Here is a 27,932-nt window from a genome sequence, read left to right as displayed (position 1 = left end):
GATGGTGACGTCACCACAGCTCCTCCCGCTCTCAGTGCAGCAGCTCCGTCCTGGTTGTGCGCAGCTCTTGCTCTCTGGTATCAGCCAGCAGCAGGTTTCCGCTTCCCGCCATTCCGGTGAGATTACAGGGAGGGTTTGTGGTGAATCTGTGAGAGGAGAGTGTGGGGTGAGATCAGAGCTGTTCCTGTGGAGGCTCCTGCTCCATGTGACTGCGGCTCCTCAGTGTTGTATGGGGGATGTGCAGCGGCTCCTCCTCACCTCACCGCCCCCGCTGGAGGTGGAGTTACCACGGTGACCGTCCCCCGCTGGAGGTGGAGTTACCACGGTGACCGTCCCCCGCTGGAGGTGGAGTTACCACGGTGACCGTCCCCCGCTGGAGGTGGAGTTACCATGGTGACCGCCCCCCGCTGGAGGTGGAGTTACCACGGTGACCGTCCTCCGCTGGAGGTGGAGTTACCACGGTGACCGTCCCCCGCTGGAGGTGGAGTTACCACGGTGACCGTCCCCCGCTGGAGGTGGAGTTACCACGATGACCGTCCCCCCGCTGGAGGTGGAGTTACCACGGTGACCGTCCCCCGCTGGAGGTGGAGTTACCACGGTGACCGTCCCTCGCTGGAGGTGGAGTTACCACGGTGACCGTCCCCCGCTGGAGGTGGAGTTACCACGGTGACCGTCCCCCGCTGGAGGTGGAGTTACCACGGTGACCGTCCCCCGCTGGAGGTGGAGTTACCACGGTGACCGTCCCCCGCTGGAGGTGGAGTTACCACGGTGACCGTCCCCCGCTGGAGGTGGAGTTACCACGGTGACCGTCCCCCGCTGGAGGTGGAGTTACCACGGTGACCGTCCCCCGCTGGAGGTGGAGTTACCACGGTGACCGTCCCCCGCTGGAGGTGGAGTTACCACGGTGACCGTCCCCCGCTGGAGGTGGAGTTACCACGGTGACCGTCCCCCGCTGGAGGTGGAGTTACCACGGTGACCGTCCCCCGCTGGAGGTGGAGTTACCACGGTGACCGTCCCCCGCTGGAGGTGGAGTTACCACGGTGACCGTCCCCCGCTGGAGGTGGAGTTACCACGGTGACAGTCCCCCGCTGGAGGTGTAGTTACTACGGTGACCGTCCCCCGCTGGAGGTGTAGTTACCACGGTGACCGTCCCCCTCTGGCAGTGTAGTTACCACAGTGACCGTCCTATGCTGGAGGTGTAGTTACCACGGTGACCGTCCTCTGCTGGCAGTGTAGTTACCACGGTCACCGTCCTTCTCTGGAGGTGTAGATACCACGATGACCGTCCCCCGCTGGCAGTGTAGTTACCATGGTGACCGTCCTCTGCTGGCAGTGTAGTTACCACAGTCACCGTCCTTCTCTGGAGGTGTAGATACCACGATGACCGTCCCCCGCTGGCTGTGTAGTTACCACGGTGACCGTCCCCCGCTGTAGGTGTAGTTACCACGGTGACCGTCCTCTGCTGGAGGTGTAGTTACCACGGTGACCGTCCTCTGCTGGAGGTGTAGTTACCACGGTGACCGTCCTCTGCTGGCGGTGTAGTTACCACGATGACCTTCCTACGCTGGCGGTGTAGTTACCACGATGACCGTCCTCCGCTGGCTGTATAGTTACCACGGTGACCTTCATCCACTGGCGGTGTGGTTACCACGGTGACCATCCTCCTACGAGGCTGATAATGAGCGGTCAGATCGGCGGAGGAGGTCGCGGTGGAGTTTGTGGCTTTTCCTCCAGATTCTTCCTGATAAATGTCGGATATTTGGGGCAGAATTCAGTGATTGTCGTTATATCGTCCCCTGTGATCTCCATCTTCTCCTTTATCATGAAGACGCCGTCAGGACGAGATCCCTCCAGCTGATCCAGTGTTCATCCCTCCTTCTCCTGAATGACCCTGAGGATGGACGAGGACGAGACCACCAGAAGATTATTACACTTCACCCTGGAGATCATCTCCCTGCTGAGCGGAGAGGTAACTCCTCTACATTTCTATCAGCTTTATTGTGTTATGTAACAAGTCCGACATCGGGAAGAGGAAATCCAGAAGAGGAAGAGAAGGATTCTTTACTGTAAGAGCAGTGATTGTGTGCAGCTCTCTGCCAGGAGGAGTTGTCATGAGGATTCCCTATAAGAGCTGTAGAGGGGCCTGGATGTCTGTCCTGAGTGTAATAATATTCCAGGTTATGGCCCCAGATTACTGGAGACGGTTATTGATCCTGGGATTTCTACTGATTGTCAGATCTGGAGTCGGGAAGGAATTCTTCTCCCTAAGTGTCTCTCTCCATACACAGGATTACACAATAGTGAGGAAGACACCGGGGGAGGGTGTGACTCCCATCATCCATCTCCAGGAGTCAGGAGGGCGGTGCCTGGACCCCATCACAGAGCCTCCCCCGCACCCCCCGATACATGAGAGGAGGAAGAAGAAGATCCTAGAGCTCAGCAACAAGATGATTGAGCTGCTGAGCGGAGAGGTGACTGCTGGGACATTATACAGGACAACACTGGAGGATTCTGGGTGATGACCGGAGAGGTGACTGCTGGGACATTATACAGGACTGCACTGGAGGATTCTGGGTGATGACTGGAGAGGTGACTGCTGGGACATTATACAGGACAGCACTGGAGGATTCTGGGTGATGACCGGAGAGGTGACTGATGGGACATTATACAGGACAGCACTGGAGGATTCTGGGTGATGACCGGAGAGGTGACTGCTGGGACATTATACAGGACAGCACTGGAGGATTCTGGGTGATGAGCGAAGAGGTGACTGCTGGGACAATATACAGGACAGCACTAGAGGATTCTGGGTGATGAGCGGAGAGGTGACTGCTGGGACATTATACAAGACAGCACTGGAGGATTCTGGGTGATGAGCGGAGTGGTGACTGCTGGGACATTATACAGGACAGCACTAGAGGATTCTGGGTCATGAGCGGGGAGGTGACTGCTGGGACATTATACAAGACAGCACTGGAGGATTCTGGGTGATGACCGGAGAAGTGACTGCTGGGACATTATACAGGACAGCACTGGAGGATTCTGGGTGATGACCAGAGAGGTGACTGTTGGGACATTATACAGGACAGCACTGGAGGATTCTGGGTGATGACCGGAGAAGTGACTGCTGGGACATTATACAGGACAGCACTGGAGGATTCTGGGTGATGACCGGAGAAGTGACTGCTGGGACATTATACAAGACAGCACTGGAGGATTCTGGGTGATGACCGGAGAGGTGACTGCTGGGACATTATGCAGGACAGCACTGGAGGATTCTGGGTGATGACTGTGTCGTTGTTGTCAGGTTCCTATAAGGTGTCAGGACGTCGCTGTCTATCTCTCCATGGAGGAGTGGGAGTATCTAGAAGGACACCAGGATCAGTACCAGGAGGTGATGATGGAGGAGCTCCGGCCTCTTACACCAGGTTCGCTGTAGATGACGTGTAATGATGAATCTCCCAATTTCGGCTTTTCTCCTCTTTTTTTGCCTTGTACATGTGACTCTTGTGCTGCTGTTCTCGCTCCCTCCTTGTCTCGTCTTCTCCGCTCCCCTCCCCCATCGCTCACACAGGAGAGTGATTGTCCGCAGCATTTGATTTTACATTCTGTGGATAAATCAGCAGATTTCCAATTGTGTTTGGAGGACAATGAAGCCTCATAAGGCGACAGCAGAAGAAATATTAGGAAGATTCATCGCTTCATTACATAATGGCCGATCAGTAATGAGGGTTATGAAGGGTCGTTCCTCCTGAGCTTTTTGGGGTCTCAGGACTTGTTCTGGTGACTGATGGGGTCCTCTATCCCCTGATCCGACGTCCCACACTGGGCGGTTACTCCGGTGATGTCCCTCGGTATCAGTATGGTACAATATAAGGGAGGGCCCTGCTCACAGTCTACATGTTACTGGGAAATAGAAGGAGTTTTGTATTGGACACGACCAGAATAAGATGTTACACGTCTCTGAGGCCTCAGATTTGTAGTGATTTACATTTATTGTGCATTGTTCCTTACAGGGAACCTGTGTGGTTGGATATCGCCAGTAACATGCACATATGGGGTTAATCTGCTGGTTAATAGCATTAGGGAGGTGCCCGGCCGCTGTACTGAGTGTGCGGCACCCGGAAGCCGCCGGCTTTCAGTCATGCAGGCGCCAACGCAGTTACAGTCACCGTACGCAGCACTGAGTGGCGTCTGTAACTGCGCCCGGGACTGAGACTGACAGCCGGCTCAGCAGTGCATCAGTACAGAGCGACCGTCACTCAGTGTCGGGGCGCAGTTACAGCTGTCGCTCACAGTGCTGCCAGTGGTGACTGTAGCTGCACCTTCTTGATTCCTTGGGATTACATCAGGCCTATGCATTTTTTGTGAGGGTGGTAGTAGTGGCGAGGGACTGTTGTGTTCCTACACCCTGGCTCCCTGACAAAGACAAATGTCCCCATTCTCCTGTGCTGTGCGTGTGGTGCAGAACACTCACGTTTTGGTCGCAGATCTCTGCCGTCTTCGGTTTTTCCTCTTCAGTAACCGCCGCACACACGATAGGGGACTTCCACTCCGTTTTATAAAAAAGAACTTTACTTAACAGTCCAACTTCACCATGAGGGAACACGCAATATTGGGCGCATCCTTTTCCAGGTTCATAGTTCATTGCACAGCATATGTTAATATTCACCGTCTGTTTCTCCTGAGATGTCCCTTCCATAGTCGACCTCTTTGGCCTCTGAGACCCTCGCAGTTTTTACAGTCCCGTTCCATTTCCTCTGTACTATTCCCCGTCCGACTTCCCCTTCTGGGAAGATTTTGAGACAAGTTACTCTGCTGACTCCTGTGGACCGTAGGCCCCGAACATTAAGGGAAAGTCGTTTTAGAGTTCCTGACTAACGTCCCTCTGCTGCTGGTCGGACCGGGTTTCTGTGCCCCCTGGACCTCCAGCTACTGCTCTGTCACATCCCTCCCTCAGAACTAACTGACAGGAAAAACCGTTACTCTGCCCTGGCCTAAACTCCTCCCCTTTTGACTGGGCCAATCACCAATCCTCCTTCGGTTGCTGGGCAGACTTCCCCGTTACTCCCCTGCTGCAGTCACTAAACCTCCTGGTAACTACCCCGGCTCCTCCTGCTCTGGAGCTATTGCTAAACACATTAACTGTTTCTATCCTAAACTATTGCGTTCACCACTACACTGTACCCAATTCCTAATAATAATAATAATTTTTATTTACATAGCGCCAACATATTCCGCAGCGCTTTACATATAAGCGGGGACATGTACAGACAATAAATTCCATACAAGGTAAGACAGTTTAAACAGTTACATTAGGAGCGAGGGTCCGGCCGCTTATAATCTACAAGGGAATGGGGGGGACACAGTAGGTGCAAAGTGCTTGTTATTTCAGGTCTGACAATTATAATAAATAGGGATTTTCATATAAAGCTGCATGATCCGGTCATCAGCCCGTATGTATAAGTGCAATAATCAAGTATCGAGTGCAGTTATCGTGTGCATGGAGGGTGTGGAGACAGATGAAGAGTAGGGAGCAGATTCTGAATAATATTTAGAAGGAGGGAACAGGGGAAAGTTGGTTTACTGAGTAGTTGAGGTGGTCGGCTTGTTTAAAGAGATGGGTTTTTAAAGCGCGCTTGAAGACGTGGGGGCTAGGCATCAGTCGGATCACCTGGGGTAGAGCATTCCAGAGAACTGGCGCAGCACAAGAGAAGTTTTGGAGGCGGAGGTGGGAGGTTCGGATTATGGGGGATGTTAGGTCATTTGTAGAATGGAGGGAACGTGTAGGGCGATAGACAGAGATGAGAGAGGAGATATAAGGCGGTACAGAACTGTGGAGAGCTTTGTGGGTGAGAGCGATGAGTTTATATTGAACCCTGTAGCAAATGGGCAACAAGTGCAATGACTGGCACAAGATGGAGGCATCGGTGAAGCAGCTGGACAGAAATACGACCCTGGCTGCTGCATTCAGGACGGATTGGAGAGGAGAAAGTTTGGTAAGAGGGAGACCGATCAGAAGAGAGTTGCAGTAGTCCAGACGAGAGTGAATAAGAGTGACAGTAAGAGTTTTAGCAGTTTCAAAGGTGAGAAAAGGTCGGATTCTGGAGATGTAAAGGAAAGGTTAGTGTCGAATATGACCCCAAGGCAGCGGACGTGCTGCTGGGAGTTATGGTTGAACCCTCCAAGGTAATTTTGATGTTAGGTAGAGTTGGGTTAGTAGAGGGGGGAAACACGAGAAGTTCAGTTTTAGAGAGATTCAGTTTAAGATAGAGGGAGGACATGATGTTAGAGACAGCAGACAGACAGTCCTTGGTATTTTGTATTAGGGTAGGGGTGATGTCAGGATAAGAAGTGTATAATTGGGTGACGTCAACATAGAGATGATACTGAAACCCAAATCTGCTGATTGTTTGTCCAATAGGGGCAGTGTATAGAGAGAAGAGGAGGGGGCCTAGGACTGAGCCCTGCGGAACTCCGATAGTAAGGGGACGAGGAGACGAAAAGGAGCCGGCAAAAGATACAGTGAAGGAGCGGTCAGGGAGGTAGGAGAACCAGGAGAGAACGGTGTCCTTGAAGCCGATAGAGCGAAGCATAGTGAGGAGGAGCTGGTGATCCACAGTGTCAAATGCTGCAGAGAGATCCAGGAGAATCAGCAGGGAGCAGTGACCTTTGGATTTAGCTGTTAGTAGATCATTAGAGACTTTAGTGAGGGCAGTTTCAGTGGAGTGTAAGGAGCGGAAACCAGATCGTAGAGGGTCGAGGAGAGAGTTGTCTGAGAGATAGCGGATTAGACGGGATTGGACCAAGCATTCCAGGAGTTTAGAGATGTAAGGAAGGTTAGAGACAGGTCTGTAGTTAGCAGTGCAGTTCTGGTCCAGGGATGGCTTTTTAAGTAAAGGGGTTATGATGGCATGTTTAAATGAGGAGGGAAAGATACCTGAAGAAAGGGAGAGGTTAAATATTTTAGTCAGGTGAGTGGTGACCACCGGTGAGAGAGACTGCAGGAGATGTGAAGGAATAGGGTCACTGTTGCAGGTTGTAGGTCGAGAATAAATGAGAAGCTGGGTAACTTCTTCTCTGTAACAGGCTCAAAGATGGCTGGTGTGTTTGAAGGGCGGCAGGGAAGGGGATCCAGGCACTGAGGAGATTGGGCTGAGATGTCCTGATGGATGTGGTTGATTTTTTCTACGAAATAAGTGGCCAGATCCTCACCGCTGAGGTTGGTGGTGGGGGCCTGTGCATTAGGTTTCAGGAGGGAGTTTAAGGTTTCAAAAAGTCATTTTGGATTGTTGGACAGTGAAGTGATGAGGGTGGTGAAGTAGGATTGTTTGGCCAGATGAAGGGCAGAGTTATAGGTTTTGAGCATGAATTCATAGTGGATGAAGTCCTCTGCTAAAAGAGATTTTCTCCACTGACGCTCAGCACACCTTGAGAAACGTTGAAGAAAACATGTTTGCATCGTGTGCCAGGGCTGCCGTTGTCTGTGTCGGGTCTTTCTGCATGTAGAAGGTGCTGCTTCATCTAGGGCGCTCTTCAGTGTATTATTGTATTGTGACCATGCCAAGTCTGGACAGGAGAGGGAGGAGATGGGGGTTAAAGATGTGTGGAGATTGTCCATAAGCTGCTGTAAGTGGGGTGTCCCGGGGTGAGGAAACAGTTCTTGACAGAGAAGAAAACAAGGTTGTTGTCCGAGAGCGGGAGAGGGGATTTAGTAAAGTCATGCCGCGAGCAGAGACAGGAGAAAACCAGGTCCAGAGTATTCCCGTCTTCATGTGTAGGAGAGTTAGAGGCCGAATGAGGAGGTTAGAGAATGTAGATGAGAGGCAGATTGGGAGAGGGGATCATTGATGGGGATATTAAAGTCTCCCATGATGATGGTGGGGATGTCACAGGATAGAAAGTGAGGAAGCCAGGTGGCAAAGTGATCCAGGAACTGGCGGCAGGAGCCTGGAGGGTGGTACACAGTACGTTTTCACTCGTACCCTTACCCGAGGCTCGGTGACAGTGTCATGTCAGATCACAGATGTATGACCAGGCAGTACTGAGAATACTTCTGTATTCTGCTGCATCAAATTCCGAGCCTCCCATCGCTGCTGTTTAGTGAGAGCATCACTTATTTTAACCTCACACCCGACCTCGTCCCTGGCCGGTGTCAGAGGGTTCCTAGACGGTACGACTGGCGTCTCATCCGTAATCAAACATTCCCGGACTTTCCAGGCTTTTAGCAGGTTCACATGATACAGTTGTTCCGGTTTTCTCTTTCCGGGCTGGTACACTCGGTAATTCACCTCCCCCACCTTTTTCCGGACTTCATTTGGCCCTTGCCGCTTGATCTCCTTGGGTAGCCCAAGGTGGCAGAACATGGCAAACAGCTCGCAGGGGATACGTATTGCCTCCGGGTAACGGGTGGCATAATCTACTACCACCAAAATATGTTGGTGGCCACGGGCAGATTTTACTATAGGCCCCACCAGATTCAAAGCAATCCGCTGAAAAGGTATCTCCTATAATGGGTAGAGGTACCAATGGAGTCCGGAAATTTGCAGTGGGTGTGGTAAGTTGACACTTGGGACACGACTCACAATACCTCTGCAAAATACGTTCTTTTGTTTTTCTTTCACCCCTAGGTGTCCACCCAGCGTGTGTGTGTGTGTGTGTGTGTGTGTGTGTGTGTGTGTGTGTGTGTGTGTGTGTGTGTAAGAGCCATCTCTAGTAGCGCCTGGCGGTACGACTGGAATACTGCTAGCTATTCCACCACTTCATCCCGGATTTTATCAACTCTATATAATAGATCCTGGTTGACAGCCATGCGCGGGAAAATCGCCTCTGCACCTGGTTGCTGAGGCACCCCATTTATTTCTACCACACTTTTTCGTGCGCGGGCTAGAGTGGGATCCTGCAGCTGAGCTGTCCCAAAAGTACCAGGGGACACTTCCAGCTCTGGGATCGACGGGGTCTCCTCAACCTCTCCTGCCAATACCTCTAGGGGAACCTATCGGGGTTACACTCTGTCCCTAGGTCGGCGACCCCCTACCGCAGGTATCCCTGACTCGGAATCTTTGGGTTCTGTGCCCGGACATTTACCCTGGGAGGGTTAATTTTGTTCTCCCACAGGGACCAGTACAGGGGCAAGTATCTTCCCAAAACAGTCCCATCAGGAAGGATCTTCACCACTCCCACCACATGTTTCATCTCCCCACACGGGGTAGAAAAAGTAACCTCTGCTGTCGGGTACTCTCGGAGGTCCCCATGTATGCAAACAACCCGTATGAAGTCCTGAGTGGCCGTGTACCGCCCGATCAGGCTAACCACCTGGTTTAAAGTACCCGGGTCCCCTTGCCGCACCCAACACTGTATAGCTGCTGGCTGAGTTCTCTCTAGCCGATCGACCACCACCCTCTCCACCATCTGGGCCAGAGTCAAAGTCTGAGGCTGGAGCCACCTTTTAACTGGCTACAGCAAGTCATATGCCTGAGACCTGGTGGGCCGGGCCTCCACAAGCGTCCATTAAAACACCCGTTGGGTGCTCAAATATGTATTAACTCCCAGTAGGGCAAGGATCTCACCTTTCAGCTTCCCATAGTCCTGGTCATCATCGCAACTCAGGCCAAAGTAGGCCTTCTGCGCGTCGCCTATCAGAAACTGAGCCACCATGTCAGCCCACTGGGAAGTTGGCAGGTTCTCCCACTCCGTGGTGTGCATGTAGATGGTGAGGAAGGCTTCTACGTCATCCTCCGGACTCGGCTTCCTCAAGGTTGAACGGACCTTGTCCCGGGCCTCACAAGTTTCTGGGGTCGGTGCTGATGGCGTCTCTCGCAGAGCCGCAGTCTGCTGCACTATCAAGTCATTAGTGCGCTGCTGGTGCTGCTCCTGCTGTTGCCTCTTGAGATGCTGGTGCTGCTGGGTGAGTACTAACTGCTTTAGTAGCCCCTCCATATCAGCAGGCTTGAGCTGTAGCTTTGCAGACTTGATCAGACATGCTGCTTTTGGGGTATGCCTCAGTTCACACTGCCCGCATTCTCCACCATATTGTAATGAGGCAGTGACCCAAGGAAAGTTCAACTTTAAATGTCTTTATTTGCACAATGTCCTCCGGATCGCAGCCGGGTGATCCAAACAGTCCGTGTAAACCTGCCGCCGTTTCACTCGGGTGCGCCAGTTACGTTGCCTTCACAAGCCTTTGTTGCGCCTTCACCCAGGCTTGCATTGTACATCGCCTCCTGCTCTGCAGCTTAGCAAACAAACCACTGACACACCCAAACCTTTGCTGAAGGTTTTTTTATGGATTCTGTGGCCGTGAGCCACTTGTAAGACTCGGCTGGAGGGAGTGGACCGCCCCACTGCCCCCCTGCAGATCACTCCCAAAATAAAAGCCCACGCTGGGTTTTCTTGAATCCAACTTGGTCAAATAGTTTGACCAAGTCCAAACTTTACTTTTATTTTGCTCTGCAGCCACAGGTGTTTCTGTGACTCCAGTGCACTCCAGCGGGTTCAATGTGCCTCTATGAGCATCCTGGGGGATACATACCGTCCCCCGCATATAATTCCCCTCACTGCCTCACGACTGTAATACAGGGATAAAAACCTGTGATCCCAATGTATTACCTGTGACAATACAGCTTTTCTTCTCAGTTATTCCAGACGATTAGATTTGTTAAATCAAGAGAAATGGCATTTATAGAAGGGCCGGATGATTTTTTCACAGTGAATGTCATTGTAGGTTAAAATAATTGAAAAAGAATGTAGAACTTGTGGAGACCGGTTGGACTTGATGGACCTGAGTCTTATTTAAACCTATATAACTATGTATTCAAGGGGTTAATCGCAAAGGTCAGAGTTTAAGCGCCGATCGCTGCAGGTACAGGTAGATGCTGGATATTGGGAAGGGAATAAATACTTTATAGGAAAATGTATATTTTATTAGAACAGATGTTTTTCGGTCATTCCATCTGAAAATAACTATAAAGTGAAGACCCCGATGGGCTCATACTGGGACCCCCTCACATAGACTCCTCGGGTGCTATTATTTTCAACAATAACGAGGTTAAATAGCCGGAGGTTTACTTATTTCTAGTTCTCAGAAGGAAAAAAAATCCTCAGACGACCCCCCATGGGGAATCGGCATGTGTCCCTTATTCATTACCCTGTGACTATGACATAAATCTGTGTTGGGAGTCCTCCTATAATCCATGTGGTGACGGCTCGGAGGACTTGCTTCTCCCGCTGCTCAGTGACTGCGCTTCTGTGCACTGCTGATCACCATTATTGGCATCCCTTCATTTTTTTCATGGCCTGTACAATATCTTCAGAAATAATGAAAGTTACAGTATATCCTTAGGATTTTTTTAATTGGTGGTCCAAAGTAATACAACAATAGAACATTGTTTAACCTCCTTGTGGCAATTTCAAAGAAGAAACCGAATAAACAGCATGTGCAGCAATAAAGGCCCCCCTAAACCCCTAATTAATACTTGGCAGAAAAACAAGAACCTCCTCCAGCGGTAGCCAAAAATATAAAAAGCAAAGTTTATTGATCACATTAGAAACTGTAGTAGCAAGTCACCAAAAGAGATCCATAGATATTCTATTCTATTTTCTGCTGTTTGTCTCCACGTCCGAGACTGGGACGGCTCCGCGCGCTGCCTTACAGATGAAGACTGCTAATCAACGTTGGGTGAGCTGACTATTCCTTTACCCCATTCCCCTCTGTTCTTCAAGTAATTAATACTTGGTTGCACACCCTTTTGCATTGCTGACAACCTCCAAACATTTCTTGTAGCCATCTATAAGCTTCTTGCACTTCTCAGCTGGGATTTTCTCCCACTCTTCCTTTGCAGTTTGTTCGAGCTCTTGAATGTTTGCAGGTTCTTTTTCCCAACGGCAGATTTCAGCTCACCCCAAAGATTTTCAGTGGGATTGAGGTCTGGACTCATTGCTGGCCATTATAAAACAGTCCATGTTTTTTCTTTTTCAACCATTCCTGTGTACTTTTGGATGTGTGCTTTGGGTCATTGTCTTGCTGGAGGACCCATGATCTTTGACTCAAACCAAATTTTCTTTCACTGGGTAGGACATTTCGCTCTAAAACCTCTTGATAATTCTCTGATTTCATGATTCCTGTGATATGGTCAAGGCCTCCAGTACCAGATGCTGCAATGCAACCCCACAGCGTTGTGGATACTCCACCATGCTTAAGTGTTGGTAAGGTTTCCTTTCCTTATATAACCTTCATTGCGCCGTCTGTAAACAAACTGTTGCTTTGCATTGCCAAAAAGCTCTATTTTTGTTTCATCTGTCCACAGAACATTTTCCCAGAAGGATTGAGGCTCGTCAAGGTACTCTTTGGCAAAGATCAGTCGTTCCTTTTTATGTCTTTTATTCAGCAATGGTTTCTTTCTTCCTTGGCCTTCGCCCATAAAGCTCTGCTTGGTTTAGTGTGCGGCGTATGGTACTTGTTTTAACCATGACCCCAGACTGTTCCAGATTGGCCTTCAGGTCTTTGGATGTTTGACGTGATGTTTTGTTTCCACTATTTCCACCAATCTTCGAAGATCTCTTTTGCCAATTTTCATCTTTCCATAGAGGTTCTTGACGGTTCCATGCTTGGCAAACTTATTAATGACATTGCGCACTGTTGAAACTGGGATACCAAGGTTTTTGGAGATGGCCTTCTACCCTTTGGAAGTCTTGTGTTTGCTAATAGCAGTTCTGATGTCCTCAGGCAGCTCCTTTGTCTTCTCCATTGTGACAAAGGAACGGGGCCTACCATGTGGCTTTTTAAAACACTGAAGTCATCATTCATTGGCTAATTCTTGTCACATGGGCACTGACAATCACAGGAGAATCTCTTTTGTGATTTACCACAGGCGAGTCAAAATGTGTTTCCATATTAAATTAAGGTAAAGGTGGAAATACCAGTGACACAGAAAGCTTTCGATTTTTCTATTTTTCCCTCCCATTGGTTTTTGTTTCAAATTATCATTTGCTCTTTTGTATTTAACATGAGTCTCTATACAAAAAAACTGTTTCACTTTATTCATTTTTTTCAGGAGATATTCCACATTATGTGGAATCTTTATTTTCAGTTTGGAGATAATGATATGCGCGTGCTCCAGGGCGACCTGTGGGGGGCGCTCTATCTGGAGCTCTGATTACATATTCACCTGTATGCTCTTATGGCAGCTCACTGTGCCTTCACTGACCTGCCTCCTATTTTACCTAGCCACTCTCTGCTATTATTATTATTTATTATTATAGCGCCATTTATTCCATGGCGCTTTACATGTGATAGGGATATACATAACAAAAGCATTTACATAATCTTAACAAAACGAGTCAGCGACTGGTACAGGAGGAGCGAGGACCCTGCCCGCGAGGGCTCACATTCTAGAAGGGATGGGTGAGGATACATTAGGTGAGGGTAGAGCTGGTCGTGCAGCGGTGGTTACTGCAGGTTGTAGGCTTGTCGGAAGAGGTAGGTCTTCAAGTTTCTTTTGAAGGTTTCCACGGTCGGCGAGAGTCTGATGTGTTGGGGTAGAGAGTTCCAGAGTAGGGGGGATGCACGGGAGAAATCTTGTATACAATTGTGGGAGGAGGAGATAAGAGGGGAGTAGAGAAGGAGAGCTTGTGAGGATCGGAGGTTGCGTGCAGGTAAGTACCGGGAGACTAGGTCACAGATGTATGGGGGAGACAGGTTGTGGATGACTTTGTATGCCATGGTTAGAGTTTTGAACTGAATTCGCTGGGCAATGGGGAGCCAGTGAAGAGATTGACACAGAGGAGAGGCCGGGGAGTAGCGGGGGGACAGGTGGATTAGTCGAGCAGCAGAGTTTAGGATAGATTGGAGAGGCGCAAGAGTGTTTGAAGGGAGGCCACGGAGCAGGAGGTTGCCGTAGTCGAGGCGGGATATGAGGAGGGCATGCACTAGTGTTTTTGCTGAGTCTTTGCTGAGGAATGCACGGATCCGGGAGATGTTTTTGAGTTGGAGTCGGCAGGAAGTGGAAAGGGCTTGGATATGTGGCTTGAAGGAGGGATCAGAGTCCAGGGTTACTCCAAGGCAGCGAGCTTGTGGGACTGGGGAGAGTGAAAAGCCATTGACGTTGATGGCTAGGTCAGATGGGGGGATGTGAATGAGAGGGTGGAAAGATGATGAACTCTGTTTTATCCATGTTGAGTTTTAGAAATCTGTCAGAGAAGAAGGATGAGATGGCGGTCAGACATTGTGGGATTTTGGTTAGTAGGGAGGAGATATCTGGTCCAGAGAGGTAGATCTGTGTGTCATCAGCATAGAGGTGATACTGAAAACCGTGAGACTCTATGAGCTGTCCCAGGCCAAAGGTGTAAATGGAGAAGAGCAGAAGTCCTAGAACTGAACCTTGGGGGACACCGACAGATAAGGGGCGAGATGAGGAGGTGGTGCGTGAGTGGGAGACACTGAATGTCCTGTCTGTTAAGTATGAGGAGATCCAAGATAGAGCCAAGTCCGTGATGCCAAGAGATGAGAGAATCTGGAGTAAGAGGGAATGGTCCACTGTGTCAAAGGCAGATGACAGGTCCAGAAGGAGGAGGATGGAGTAGTGTCGCTTGGATTTGGCATTTAGTAGGTCGTTGGTGACTTTGGTCTGGGCAGTTTCAGTCGAGTGATGTGGTCGGAAGCCAGATTGCAGGCGGTCGAAGAGGGAGCAGGAGGAGGGGTGGGAGGACAGTTCAAGGTGGACATGTTGTTCTAGTAGTTTTGAGGCAAAGGGGAAGAGTGATATGGGGCGGTAGCTAGTCAGAGAGGAAGGGTCAAGGGAGGGCTTTTTGAGGATGGGTGTGATTAAAGCATGTTTGAAACATGAGGGGAAGACACCGGTTGTTAGTGACAGATTGAAGAGGTGGGTTAGGGTTGGGATGAAGACTGTGGTAAGGTTAGTGATGAGGTGGGATGGGATTGGGTCAAGTTCGCAGGTGGTGAGGTGTGATTTGGAGAGTAAAGAGGAGACTTGACTTTCTGTAATGGTGGAGAAGTGGGGTTTGGAGGAGGAGGGTTGAGTAGATATGAGGAGGGGTTGAGTGGACTTTTGGCAAAAGTTTTGTCTGATGGTGTCAATCTTCTGTTTGAAGAATGAAGAAAAGTCGTCGGCTGAGATGAGAGAAGAGGGAGGAGGTGCTGGGGGTCGAAGGAGAGAGTTGAAAGTATTAAATAGCTGTTTAGGGTTGTGAGATAGGGAGGATATGAGAGATGAGAAGTAGGTTTGTTTTGCTGTAGTGAGTGCGGACTTTAAATTAATGAGGGATTGCTTGAATGCGATGAAGTGCTCGATGGAGTGAGACCTTTTCCATCTCCGCTCCGCAACCCTGGAGGCCCGGCGCAGTTCTTTAGTAAGTTTAGTGTGCCAGGGTTGCCTGTTGAATGTGCGAGATGTGGTGTGTGTGAGAGGGGCGATAGAGTCTAGAGCTGCAGCTATTGTGGTGTTATATGAAGCAGCAGCAACGTCTGCATCGTGTAAGGAATCTATGTCTGTAAGAGGGAGGAGGGATTCAGAGAGTGAGTGTAGGTCAAGGTGTTTGAGATTTCTGCGAGGGTGTGTAAGTTTGTGGAGTGGGGATTGTGCACCTGGAGAGGGGAGGGTAGAGAATGTGAGGAGGTTATGGTCAGAGAGAGGGAGAGGTGAGGTTAGATAGGGAACAGAGGCGGGTAAAGATGAGGTCCAGTGTGTGGCCATCTTTATGAGTGGCTGCGTAAGACCATTGAGTGAGTCCGAAGGAGGAAGTGAGAGATAGGAACTTAGAGACAGACGAGTGGGAAGTGTTAATGGGGATGTTGAAGTCACCCATTATGATAGTGGGGATGTCAGTGGAGAGGAAGTGAAGCAGCCAGGTGGTGAAGTGGTCTAAGAAGGTGGTGGCTTGCCCTGGGGGTCGGTAAACGACGGCCAGTTGGAGGTTGGAGGGGGAATAGATGCGCACACAGTGCACCTCAAAAGAGGGGAGTGTAACGGAGGGTGGCAGTGGGATTTGGGTGAAAGCGCAGTGTTCTGATAGGAGAAAACCTACGCCTCCGCCATGTTTGCCGTTGGGGCGGGGAGTGTGGGAAAGGTGGAATCCGCCATATAAAAGTGCAGCTGGGGAGGCTGTGTCAGAGGGGGTGAGCCAGGTTTCAGTGATGGTGAGGAAGGAAAGTTTGTTTGTAATGAAAAGATCGTGGATGAAGGAAAGTTTGTTGCAGACAGAGCGAGCGTTCCATAGAGCTCCTGTTAGAGCAACTAAGGGAGTGGGTATTAGTTGGATGGGTATGAGGTTAGAAGGGTTGCGACAGTTTGTGGAAGGTCGTGGATAGGAGGTAGAAGTGACTGTGGGGATATGGCGAGGAGGACCAGGATTTGGAGAGATATCTCCAGCAGTGAGGAGAAGCAGAGAAAGTGTTAGCAGGTGGGACCAAGAGAGAGCAGGGGGTGGCTGTCTGTGTTTAGAGATCCAGGATTGAATGTTGTGGAATATTTCGGAGGAGGAGGTGAGGTGAATGGGGAGGATGGAGGGAGAGATGAAGAGTTTATTACTAGGTGTAGGGATTTGGGGGGTTACTAGAAAGTGGAGGATTGTGGAGCAAAAAGTGAGAGCTAACAGAAACATAGTTAATAGAGAGTAAGTGGTTAAAGTGATGGTTATATGACTCCTGCCCTGACTAACTGCCTCTGAAATAACTGCCACTTATCTCCGAAGCCACTTTACACAAGAAGACTCGTGCACCCCTTACAGAGCTTCTAAATATATAGGGCACACTAAACCATCAGGTGAGGGGCATTGTGGGAGCTGCTTGTGGCTAAATTACCAGCTACTACTAGATGCATTATGTAAAATAGGAGGCAGGTCAGTGAACGATAAGTGAGCTGTCATAAGAGCATACAGATGAATATGTAAGCAGAAACCCAGATAGAGCGCCCCCCATAGGCTACCCCGTAGCACGAGCATATCATTATCTCCAAACTGAAAGTAAAGATTACACAAGAACCACAAGACGGATTTCATCAACCAAGGTATCCGCTGTCTAGCACTCTGAAAATGGTGGAGGCCCACAAAGCAGGAGAAGGCTATGAGCAAAGCTTTTTCAATTTGCCCTTTCCTCAGTTCAAAATGTAATAAAGAAATGTCAGTTAACACAAACAGTGGAGGTCAAGATAAGGTCTGGAAGACCAAGCAAATTTCCAGAAGGATTGCTAGAGAGGCAAATCAGAACCCCCGCCTGACTGCAAAAGACCTTCAGAAAGATTTAGCAGACTCTGGAGTTGTGGTACATTGTTGTACTCTTCAGAGACACCTGCACAAATATGGCCTTCATGGAAGAGTCATCAGAAGAAAACCTCTCCTGCGACCTCACCATAAAATTAAGCGTTAGAAGTATGCAAAAGTACATATAAGAAGGTCTGATGCATTTTGGAAACGAGTCTTGTGGACCGATGAGGTTAAAATAGAGCAATGATCAAAGTTAGGTGGAGAAAAAAGGGCACAGAATTTTAGGAAAAGAACATCTCGTCAACCATTAAGCATGGTGGTGGATCAATCATGCTTTGGGGTTGTGTTGCAGCCAATGGCACAGGGAACGGGTAGAGGGAAGAATGGATTCCATGAAATTTCAGCAAATTCTTGATGCAAACATAACACCATCTGCAAAAAAGCTGGAGGTGAAAAGAGGATGGCAAATGATAATGGTACTAAACACACGTCAAAAGGCGCAAGCTGAAGGTTTTACAATGGCCCTCATAGTCCCCTGATTTGAACATCATTGAAAATCTGTGGCTAGACCTCAAAATAGCAGACGATGCAAGACGACCCAAGAATCTCACAGAACTGGAAGAATTCTCCAAAGAAGAATGAATGAAAATCCCTCAAACAAGAATTGAAAGACTATTGTCTGGCTACAAAAAGCATTTACAAGCTGTGATACTTTCAAAAGGGAGCGCTACTAGGTACTAACCTTGCCGGGTGCCAAAACTTTTGCATTTTCCCTTATTGAATTTTTTTTTAATGTAAAAGATGAAAATATATATAATTTATTATTTATTGTTTTGCCTAAAATACAAAGGAAATGTCATCTTTAACTTTAGGCCGTTTGGAGATTATTTCATCTTCAACTTAACTGTTCACAATAACAGTAATTTTGACCATTGGTGCCCAAACTTTTACATGCCACTGTATTCTGTCACTATGTGTTTCCTACAGATGGACTCATGGAAAGAAATCCACCAGAGAGATGTCCCCATCCTCTGTATCCCCAGGACTGTCCAGAGGAGAATCACAACATCCCGGAGAGTCATCAGGTAGACGGTGCTGAGCCCTGTACCGGATCTGTATATGGGGGGACATTTCTGATCGAGGTCATAGATGTCACAGATTTTGGTGGTTTCTTGTATTGTGCTGATTGTTACATCTGATATATCAGGAGGAAGATCCGACTAAGAATAAAGTGAAGGATGAGACAGAAGAAGAAGCGATGACGAGGGGGGATCAGCCGTGTGTGAGTGACGGGAAGGAGGAGATTCCTGTAGATGTTTCCACAGGTGTTTAATAATGACCGGCGTGTGACGATGATGATGATGACCGGCGTGTGATGATGACGATGATGATTGGCATGTGACTATGATTAGCGGCATGTGATGATGATGACTGGCGTATGACGGGGGTCGAGTCCATGTGGGTAGAGATAGAGGGAACTAAAAATAATAATAAAATATTACTGGGGGTCTGCGATAAGCCACCTAATATAACAGAGGAGAATGAGAAACTGCTATTAGGACAAATAGACAAAGTAGCAAAACATAATGAAGTGATTGTAATGGGGGATTTCAACTACCCGGATATTGACTGGGAAACTGAAACCTGTAGATCTCAGAAAGGAAAAAGGTTCTTGACAAATATTAAGGATAATTATCTCTCCCAACTAGTGCAGGAACCAACGAGAGGGAAGGCCGTGTTGGACTTAATATTGACTAATAGGCCTGATAGAATAACTGAGGTACAGATAGGGGGGCACCTAGGTAATAGCGATCATAATATTATCAATTTCAAAATGCCCTTCAGTAGGGTTATCAATAAGGGAACAACTAAAACATTAAACTTTAGGAGGGCGAAGTTTGATCAGCTGAAAGAAAACCTTCAACTTATAGACTGGGACAAAGTTCTTAATCAAGGGAATACGAATAGTAAATGGGAAACCTTCAAAAGAATTCTGAATACTCAGTGCGAGAGGTATATACCGTATGGGAATAAAAGGGCCAGAAACAAGAGGAAACCAATATGGTTGAATAAGAACGTAAAAGGGGCGTTAAATAGCAAAAAAGAGGCATTCAAGAGATTAAAACAGGAAAACAGTAAGGAGGCACTAATGTGTTACAAGGAAAAAACGAGAACCTGTAAAAAACAAATAAAAATAGCGAAGGAGGAAACAGAGAGACGTATTGCTAGGGAAAGTAGATCAAATCCCAAACTGTTCTTTACGTATATAAATAGTAAAAGGACTAAATCGGATAATATTGGACCGATAAAAAGTGATGAAGGCAAAATCATAGAGAAAGATGAGGATAAAGCTAATCTATTAAATAATTTTTTTTCGACAACTTTCACAAAGGAAAAAGAACTAACAGGCGAAATGAGAAGGGACAAGCTTAATCCTCCACTAAGTATGACAAATCTAACCCAAGCTGGGGTACAGAAACGCCTCAGTAACATTAAAATAAACAAATCACCAGGACCTGATGGCATACACCCACGGGTACTAAGGGAACTAAGTAATGTGATAGACAGACCGTTATATCTTATATTTAAGGACTCTGTTGAGACTGGGTCTGTACCACTTGATTGGCGACAGGCGAATGTAGCGCCAATATTCAAAAAGGGAGCGAAAAGTGACGCCGGAAACTATCGGCCGGTGAGTCTGACATCCGTTGTGGGCAAAATTTTTGAAAGCTTCATTAAAGAGGCAATTACGGAGCATCTTGATGCTAATAATCTTTTAATCCCCAACCAACATGGATTCATGAGGAATCGCTCCTGCCAAACAAACCTGATTGACTTCTACGAGGAGGTTAGCTCTCGAGTAGATCAGGGGGAACCAGTGGATGTCGTGTATCTCGACTTCTCAAAAGCGTTCGATAGCGTGCCACATAATAGGTTGGTATACAAAATGAGAATGATGGGGCTGGGGGAAAATGTCTGCAAGTGGGTAGCTAACTGGCTAAGGGATAGAAGGCAGAGGGTGGTTATAAATGGAATATACTCAGATTGGGTAAGCGTCACTAGTGGGGTACCACAGGGGTCTGTACTAGGCCCAATGTTATTTAATATCTTTATTAACGACATAGTCAACGGGATAGATAGTAAACTATCAATATTTGCAGATGACACAAAGTTATGTAAAACAATTAATACAAAAGAGGACAGTGCAGACCTACAGAGGGATTTGGATAAGCTGGGTAGGTGGAGCATTAAATAGCAAATGAGGTTTAATGAGGAGAAATGTAAGGTCATACATATGGGAAGGAAAAATGGAAGTCACCAGTACTCACTGAATGGGAAATCATTGGGGAATTCAGAGATGGAGAAGGACTTGGGCATCTTGATTGATAGCAAACTAAATTGGAGTGCCCAAAGTCAGGCCGCTGCTGTAAGGGCAAACAGGGTAATGGGATGTATCAGAAGAGGTATAGCTGCAAAGGAGGAGAACATTGTTCTTCCACTGTACAAAGCACTGGTCAGACCACACTTGGAATACTGTGCTCAGTTATGTGCCCCAATATATAGAAAGGATATAAATGAGCTTGAAAAGGTACAAAGGAGGGCAACAAAATTAATAAAGGGAATGGAGGGACTGCAATACCCAGAGAGGTTGGCAAAACTGGGACTATTCAGCCTGGAAAAGAGAAGGTTGAGGGGGGACATAATAAATGTGTACAAATATGTTAGGGGACAGTATAGAGACCTTGCCCGGGATTTGTTCAAAAGGAGGGATATTACGGTAACAAGAGGGCATTCACTAAGACTGGAAGAGAAAAGGTTCCAGCACCAGCATAGGAAGGGGTTCTTTACGGTGAGAGCAGTGAGAATATGGAATTCACTGAGTGAGGAGACGGTAATGTCGGATTCACTACACCAGTTCAAGCGGGGACTGGATGCATTTCTAGATACCAGGCAGATTTCAGCATATACTTAAAAATAAAATAAAATAGTAGGTTGATACAGGGATTTATTCTGACTGCTGGTTTCAGAGTCGGGAGGGAATTTTTCCTCAGGTGAAGATTGGCCAAATCATTTGGGGTTTTTGCCCTCCTCTGGATCAACTTTAGCAATTACAGAACTAACAGGTCGAACTTGATGGACGCAAGTCTTTATTCGGCTTTACAAACTATGTAACTATGATTGGCATGTGACTATGATTAGCGACGTGTGATGATGATGACTGGCGTATGACGATGATGATTGGCATGTGACTATGATTAGCGACGTGTGATGATGATGACTGGCGTATGACGATGATGATTGGCATGTGACTGATTAGCGGCGTGTGAGGATGATGACTGGCGTATGACGATGATGATTGGCATGTGACGATGATGATTGGCATGTGATGATGATGGCTGGCGTATGATGATGATGATTGGCATGTGACTATGATTAGCGGCGTATAATGATGATGATTGGCATGTGACTATGATTAGCGGCGTGTGATGATGATGACTGGCGTATGATGATGATGATTGGCATGTGACTATGATTAGTGGCATGTGATGATGATGACTGGCGTATGACGATGATGATTGGCATGTGACTATGATTAGCGACGTGTGATGATGATGACTGGCGTATGACGATGATGATTGGCATGTGACTGATTAGCGGCGTGTGAGGATGATGACTGGCGTATGACGATGATGATTGGCATGTGACGATGATGATTGGCATGTGATGATGATGGCTGGCGTATGATGATGATGATTGGCATGTGACTATGATTAGCGGCGTATAATGATGATGATTGGCATGTGACTATGATTAGCGGCGTGTGATGATGATGACTGGCGTATGACGATGATGATTGGCATGTGACTATGATTAGTGGCGTGTGATGATGATGACTGGCGTATGACGATGATGATTGGCATGTGACTATGATGACTGGCGTATGATGATGATGATTGGCATGTGACTATGATTAGCGGCGTGTGATGATGATGACTGGCGTATGACGATGATGATTGGCATGTGACTATGATGACCGGTGTGTGATGATGATGACTGGCGTATGACGATGATGATTGGCATGTGACTATGATGACCGGCGTGTGATGATGATGACTGGCGTATGATGATGATGATTGGCATGTGACGATGATGATGACTGGCGTATGATGATGATGATTGGCATGTGACTATGATTAGCGGCGTATGACGATGATGACTGGCATGTGACTATGATTAGCGGCGTGTGATGATGATGACTGGCTTATGACGATGATGATTGGCATGTGACTATGATTAGCGGCGTGTGATGATGATGACTGGCGTATGACGATGATGATTGGCATGTGACTATGATTAGCGGCGTGTGATGATGATGACTGGCGTATGATGATGATGACTGGCATGTGACTATGATTAGTGGCGTGTGATGATGATGACTGGCGTATAACGATGATGATTGGCATGTGACTATGATTAGTGGCGTGTGATGTTGATGACTGGCGTATGATGATGATGATGATTGGCATGTGACGATGATGATGACTGGCGTATGATGATGATGATTGGCATGTGACTATGATTAGCGGCGTGTGATGATGATGACTGGCGTGTGATGATGATGATTGGCATGTGACTATGATTAGCGGCGTGTGACGATGATGATTGGCATGTGACTATGATTAGCGGCGCCTGACGATGACCGGTGTGTGATATTGTATGAAGTCTCCGGTGCAGTGAAGCTTTATCCGCCGTCCACATCACAGCAGAAGCGTCCGGTGATGGCGCGGCTGCTCTTGTACAGAGTCCGGTTGAGCACCGATGAATAACTGGGCCGCATTCACACCTCTTCTTAATGATTTAATAAGCACATTTTTAATTTTCCTAATTGTGTTTTTTAATATTACTTCCATCTTTTACTTCCATATTATTCTTACACAAGTCTCATGCTGCCATATAAATGACTGAGCTTGCGATTCGGACAGAACCCCGGGGGAAGATTCCGTATAATGAGGCCCTGTGGACGCCGTCTGGCCCATGATCCAGTGATGTCCATCTTTTTTAGCGTGCATAAAAGCGCAGTCGACCAGAGGGTAGTCGGAGTCCGGTGTAACTCTGCTGCCTCATTATTGTGAATGGATCCCTCGGGGGTGTCATCTGAATCATGTATTTTGTAGATTTAGATGGAAACCCCGATGTACAGTGGGTACGGAAAGTATTCAGACACCTTTACATTTTTCATTTTTTGTTTCATTGCAGCTATTTGGTAAGTTCGAAAAAGTTCATTTTTTTTCTCATTATAGTACACTCTGCACCCCATCTTGACTAAAAAAAACCCAGAAATATAGACATTTTTGCAAATTTATTAAAAAAGAAAAGCTGAAATATCACATGGTCATAAGTCTTCAGACCCTTTGCTCAGTATTGAGTAGAAGCCCCTTTTGAGCTAGTACAGCCATGAGTCTTCTTGGGAATGATGCAACAAGTTCTTCATCCCTGGATTTGGGGATCCTCGGCCATTCTTCCTTGCAGATCCTCTCCAGTTCCATCAGGTTGGATGGTGAACGTTGGTGGACAGCCATTTTCAGGTCTCTCCAGAGATGCTCAATTGGGTTTAGGTCAGGGCTCTGGCTGGGCCAGTCAAGAATGGTCACAGAGTTGTTCTGAAGCCACTCCTTTTGTCATTTTAGCTGTGTGCTTAGGGTCACTGTCTTGTTGGAAGATGAACCTTCGGCCAAGTCTGAGGTCCAGAGCACTCTGGAAGAGGTTTTCATCCAGGATATCTCTGTACTTGGCCGCATTCATGTTTCCTTCAATTGCAACCAGTCATCCTGTCCGTGTAGCTGAAAAATACCCCCATAGCATGATGCTGCCACCACCATGTTTCACTGTTGGGATTGTATTGGGCAGGTCATGAGCAGTGCCTGGTTTTCTCCACACATACCGCTTAGAATTATCACCAAGAAGTTCTATCTTCGTCTCATCAGACCAGAGAATCTTATTTCTCATAGTCTGTGAGTCCTTCATGTGTTTTTGAGCAAACTCTATGCGGGCTTTCATATGTCTTGCACTGAGTAGATCCTTCCATCTGGCCACTCTGCCATAAAGGCCCGACTGGTGGAGGGCTGCAGTGATCGTTGACTTTTGTGAGCTTTCTCCCATCTCCCTACTGTATCGCTGGAGCTCAGCCACAGTGATCTTGGGGTTTTTCTTTACCTCTCCTACCAAGGCTCTTCTCCCACGATTGCTCAGTTTGGCTGGACGGCCAGGTCTAGGAAGACTTCTGGTGGTCCCAAACTTCTTCCATTTAAGGATTATGAAGGCCACTGTGCTCTTAGGAACCTTGAGTAATGCAGAAATTCTTTTGTAATCTTGGCCAGATCTGTGCCTTGCCACAATTCTGTCTCTGAGCTCCTTGGGCAGTTCCTTTGAGCTCATGATTCTCATTTGGTCTGACATGCACTGTGAGCTGTGAGGTCTTATATAGACAGGTGTGTGCCTTTCCAAATCAAGTCCTATCAGTTTAATTAAACACAGCTGGACTCCAATGAAGGAGTAGAACCATCTCAAGGAGGATCACAAGGAAATGGACAGCATGTGAATTAAATATGAGTGTCTGAGCAAAGGATTTGAATACTTATGACCATGTGATATTTCAGTTTTTCTTTTTTAATAAATTTGCAAAATTGTCTGCATTTCTGCTTTTTTTCAGTCAAGATGGGGTGCAGAGTGTACTTTAATGAGAAAAATAAATGAACTTTTTAGAATTTACCAAATGGCTGCAATGAAACAAAGAGTGAAAAATTTTAAGGGGTCTGAATACTTCCCGTACCCACTGTAAGTGTTCAGCGTACAGCACAGGATAAATATGCTCCAAAATGTTCTGTACCCCAAAATGCCACCATTAAGAGCTTCTACTGAACCCACAAAAAACAAGTCCCCACTCAGGTTCATCATCTGTAAACAGTAATATAGGGGGTGTCCATATTACTGGTAGCACAAAGGCTCTGGAAAAGTGACTTGGCTCCCACTTAAAGAAATCCAGTGACATCTGCGCTCCCAAATCCACATGCCCCCTCCTCCTGAGCCCCACCGTGTGCAGTTAGCATCCACATGTTTGGCATTACTGTAGCGGGGAGAGACAATTTATTTCTCCAGAAAGCACTAGCTGGGAATCATGTACTGGACGCTACAACGTAAGGGCTCTGCAATGTACCGGACACTACAATGTACTGACCACTATAATGAAATATTTGCATTTTCACTTCGCAACATCCATTACTGCTCGTTTCTGGAAAGCACCCATGGAGTCAAATTCATCACTACTCCTGTACATACATTTCCATAGGGGTGTAATTTCCAAACTGGTGTCACTTGAGGGGGGATTCTGCTCTTTTGCCACTTTGGGGCTCTGTATATGGAGTCTGCAAACTGTTCTACTAAAGTTTGTTCTCCAAGAGTCAAATAGCGCTCCGTCCCTCCCGAGTCTCGCCTTGTGGCTAAGCAGTACAGTACAGCCACATATGGGGTATTGCCTTGTTCAGCAGAAATTGTATAACAAATTATGTGGTCATTTTTACCCATTTTCCTTTGTGAAAATGTAAAATCTGGGAATAAAATAACATTATAGTGGTAAAAATGTAATTTTTTTTTCTTCACCGTTCAATTGTATAACATTTTGTGAATCACAATTACCTTGTATTCATTGGGAAAGTGCGCGGTGGACGCTGGGTGTGACGCTCGGGGAAACCCCACCCACAGCCCGGCATCCACCGCGGGGATCGCATCACCGAGTCACGCCTCACTTGACGTGACATCAGGGGAAGCAAGAGCCGGCTGAGGCCGGGAGTCGCGTGATGCCGGTGAGTGGCCAGCGATAGCGCCGCTCACAGCCAATAAAGACAAAGCTAGGTAATTAAAAAAAATCTTCTCTCAACGGGTTAATTACATTGGGGGCATTTTTAATAGTAGTGGACAACTTCTTTAATTACGTGGACACTTTTCTATACTAAGGCCAAGATACGAAGCTTGAGAGAGTGAAATGGCACTGGAGGTACATTAAGGGAACCTGTCATCAGTAATTACCACTTAAAGAACTATTTGCTGTCTAATCTCTGCCACCCCTGACTTGTGCCAATGTCACCAGTTTATAAGTGTCATTCACTTTGCCCGTCATTGTGTTAATGTTATGGCATGTAGTTGTCCTCCTTATTACCGGTACTTTCACTGACGAGGGTCTTCATTGTGAGATCCAGAAAATACATTCAGAAATCTCTTTTGTGTTGAAGAAAAAAAATCTCATCTAATTTATCTTTCATCCTGATAGGAAATCCTTGTGAGAATAATGGTCCATCACTAAATTGTAAAAAAGAAGATATCAGGAAGCACTCTAATGGAGGAAACCTCATCACCCTTCCTGCACCTCCTGGACTTCACAGCACTTCACTTTCTTATAATCCTCCTAATCATGAGGAATCATCTCCTGAGCAATTTCACATTATTACCAAAAGTCCAGAGGACAAAGTGGATTCAAGATTTCAGTGTGACAAGAAATTTACAAAAAGCTCAGATTTTGTAACACAAAGAAAGCACAAAGGAAAAAAGCCATACTCCTGTTCAGAATGTGGGAAATTCTTTACCTATAAATCACAATTTGTTATACATGAGAGAATTCACACGGGAGAAAAACCATTTTCATGTTCGGAATGTGGGAAGTCCTTCAAACATAAAAGGGATCTTAATACACATCAGAGAATTCATACAGGAGAGAAGCCATATTCATGTTCGGAATGTGGGAAATGTTTTGGAAGTAAATCAGAGCTGGTTAAACATCAAAGAATTCACACAGGAGAAAAACCGTTTTCATGTTTACTATGTAGAAGCTGCTTTCCAGATAAATCACAACTTGTTAGACATCAGAGAATTCACACAGGAGAGAAGCCGTATTCATGTTCAGAATGTGGAAAGTCGTTCACCAATAACTTTAGTCTTATTTACCATCAGAGAATTCATACAGGAGAGAAACCATTTTCATGTTTAGAATGTGGGAAATGTTGTAGAAGTAAATCAGACCTTGTTGCACATCAAAGAATTCACACAGGAGAAAAACCTTTTTCATGTTTACAGTGTAGAAAGTGCTTTCCAGATAAATCACATCTTGTTATACATCAGAGAAATCACACAGGAGAAAAGCCGTATTCATGTTCAGAATGTGGAAAGTCCTTCACAGGTAAAGGAAGTCTTATTAGACATCAGAGAATTCACACAGGAGAGAAGCCATATTCATGTTCAGAATGTGGGAAATGCTTTACAGAGAAATCAAAACTTGTGACACACGAGAAAATTCACACAGGAGAGCAGCCGTATTCATGTTCAGAATGTGGGAAATTTTTTATGCGTAAATCAAATCTTTCTGCTCATAAGATAATTCATACAGGAGAAAAGCCGTATTCATGTTCAGAATGTGGGAAATCTTTTATACATAAATATCAACTTGCTGCACATGAGAGAATTCATACAGGAGAAAAAACATTTTCTTGTTCAGAATGTGGGAAATGTTTTATATATAAATTGGATCTTGTCAAACATCAAAGAATTCACACAGGAGAGAAGCCGTATTCATGTTGAGAATGTGGGAAATCTTTTATATATAAATCACACCTTGTAAAACATGAGAGAAGTCTTACGGGAAAGAAAGTGTAATTATGTTCACTGTG

At 46.8% G+C, this 27,932-nt stretch overlaps 1 protein-coding gene across 1 annotated transcript; it reads left to right on the top strand.

Moving 5' to 3' along the window:
• LOC141220385 (uncharacterized) lies at positions 1 to 27,932 on the top strand. Its single transcript, XM_073666318.1, has 7 exons — positions 1 to 116; positions 1,829 to 1,969; positions 2,289 to 2,471; positions 3,308 to 3,428; positions 18,205 to 18,302; positions 18,425 to 18,542; positions 26,543 to 27,932. Exons 2-7 carry the CDS (start codon positions 1,886 to 1,888, stop codon positions 27,841 to 27,843), a joined length of 1,905 nt encoding a protein of 634 aa, XP_073522419.1. The 5' UTR covers positions 1 to 116; positions 1,829 to 1,885; the 3' UTR covers positions 27,844 to 27,932.

The sequence above is a fragment of the Phyllobates terribilis genome, unplaced genomic scaffold, assembly GCF_046119375.1.
Source record: "Phyllobates terribilis strain yellow unplaced genomic scaffold, ASM4611937v1 Scaffold_291__1_contigs__length_2406647, whole genome shotgun sequence".
NCBI lineage: Eukaryota > Metazoa > Chordata > Amphibia > Anura > Dendrobatidae > Phyllobates > Phyllobates terribilis.
Note: the sequence above shows the minus strand (reverse complement) of the source record. Positions and strands in the feature narration are given on the sequence as shown.

Excerpts from the sequence above, each read along its gene's own strand:
- LOC141220385 (XM_073666318.1), top strand. The coding sequence starts at position 1,886 with ATGACCCTGAGGATGGACGAGGACGAGACCACCAGAAGATTATTACAC. Across the intron at positions 1,970-2,288 it reads TCTCCCTGCTGAGCGGAGAG|GATTACACAATAGTGAGGAA; the intron begins GTAACTCCTCTA and ends CTCCATACACAG. Across the intron at positions 18,303-18,424 it reads ACATCCCGGAGAGTCATCAG|GAGGAAGATCCGACTAAGAA; the intron begins GTAGACGGTGCT and ends CTGATATATCAG.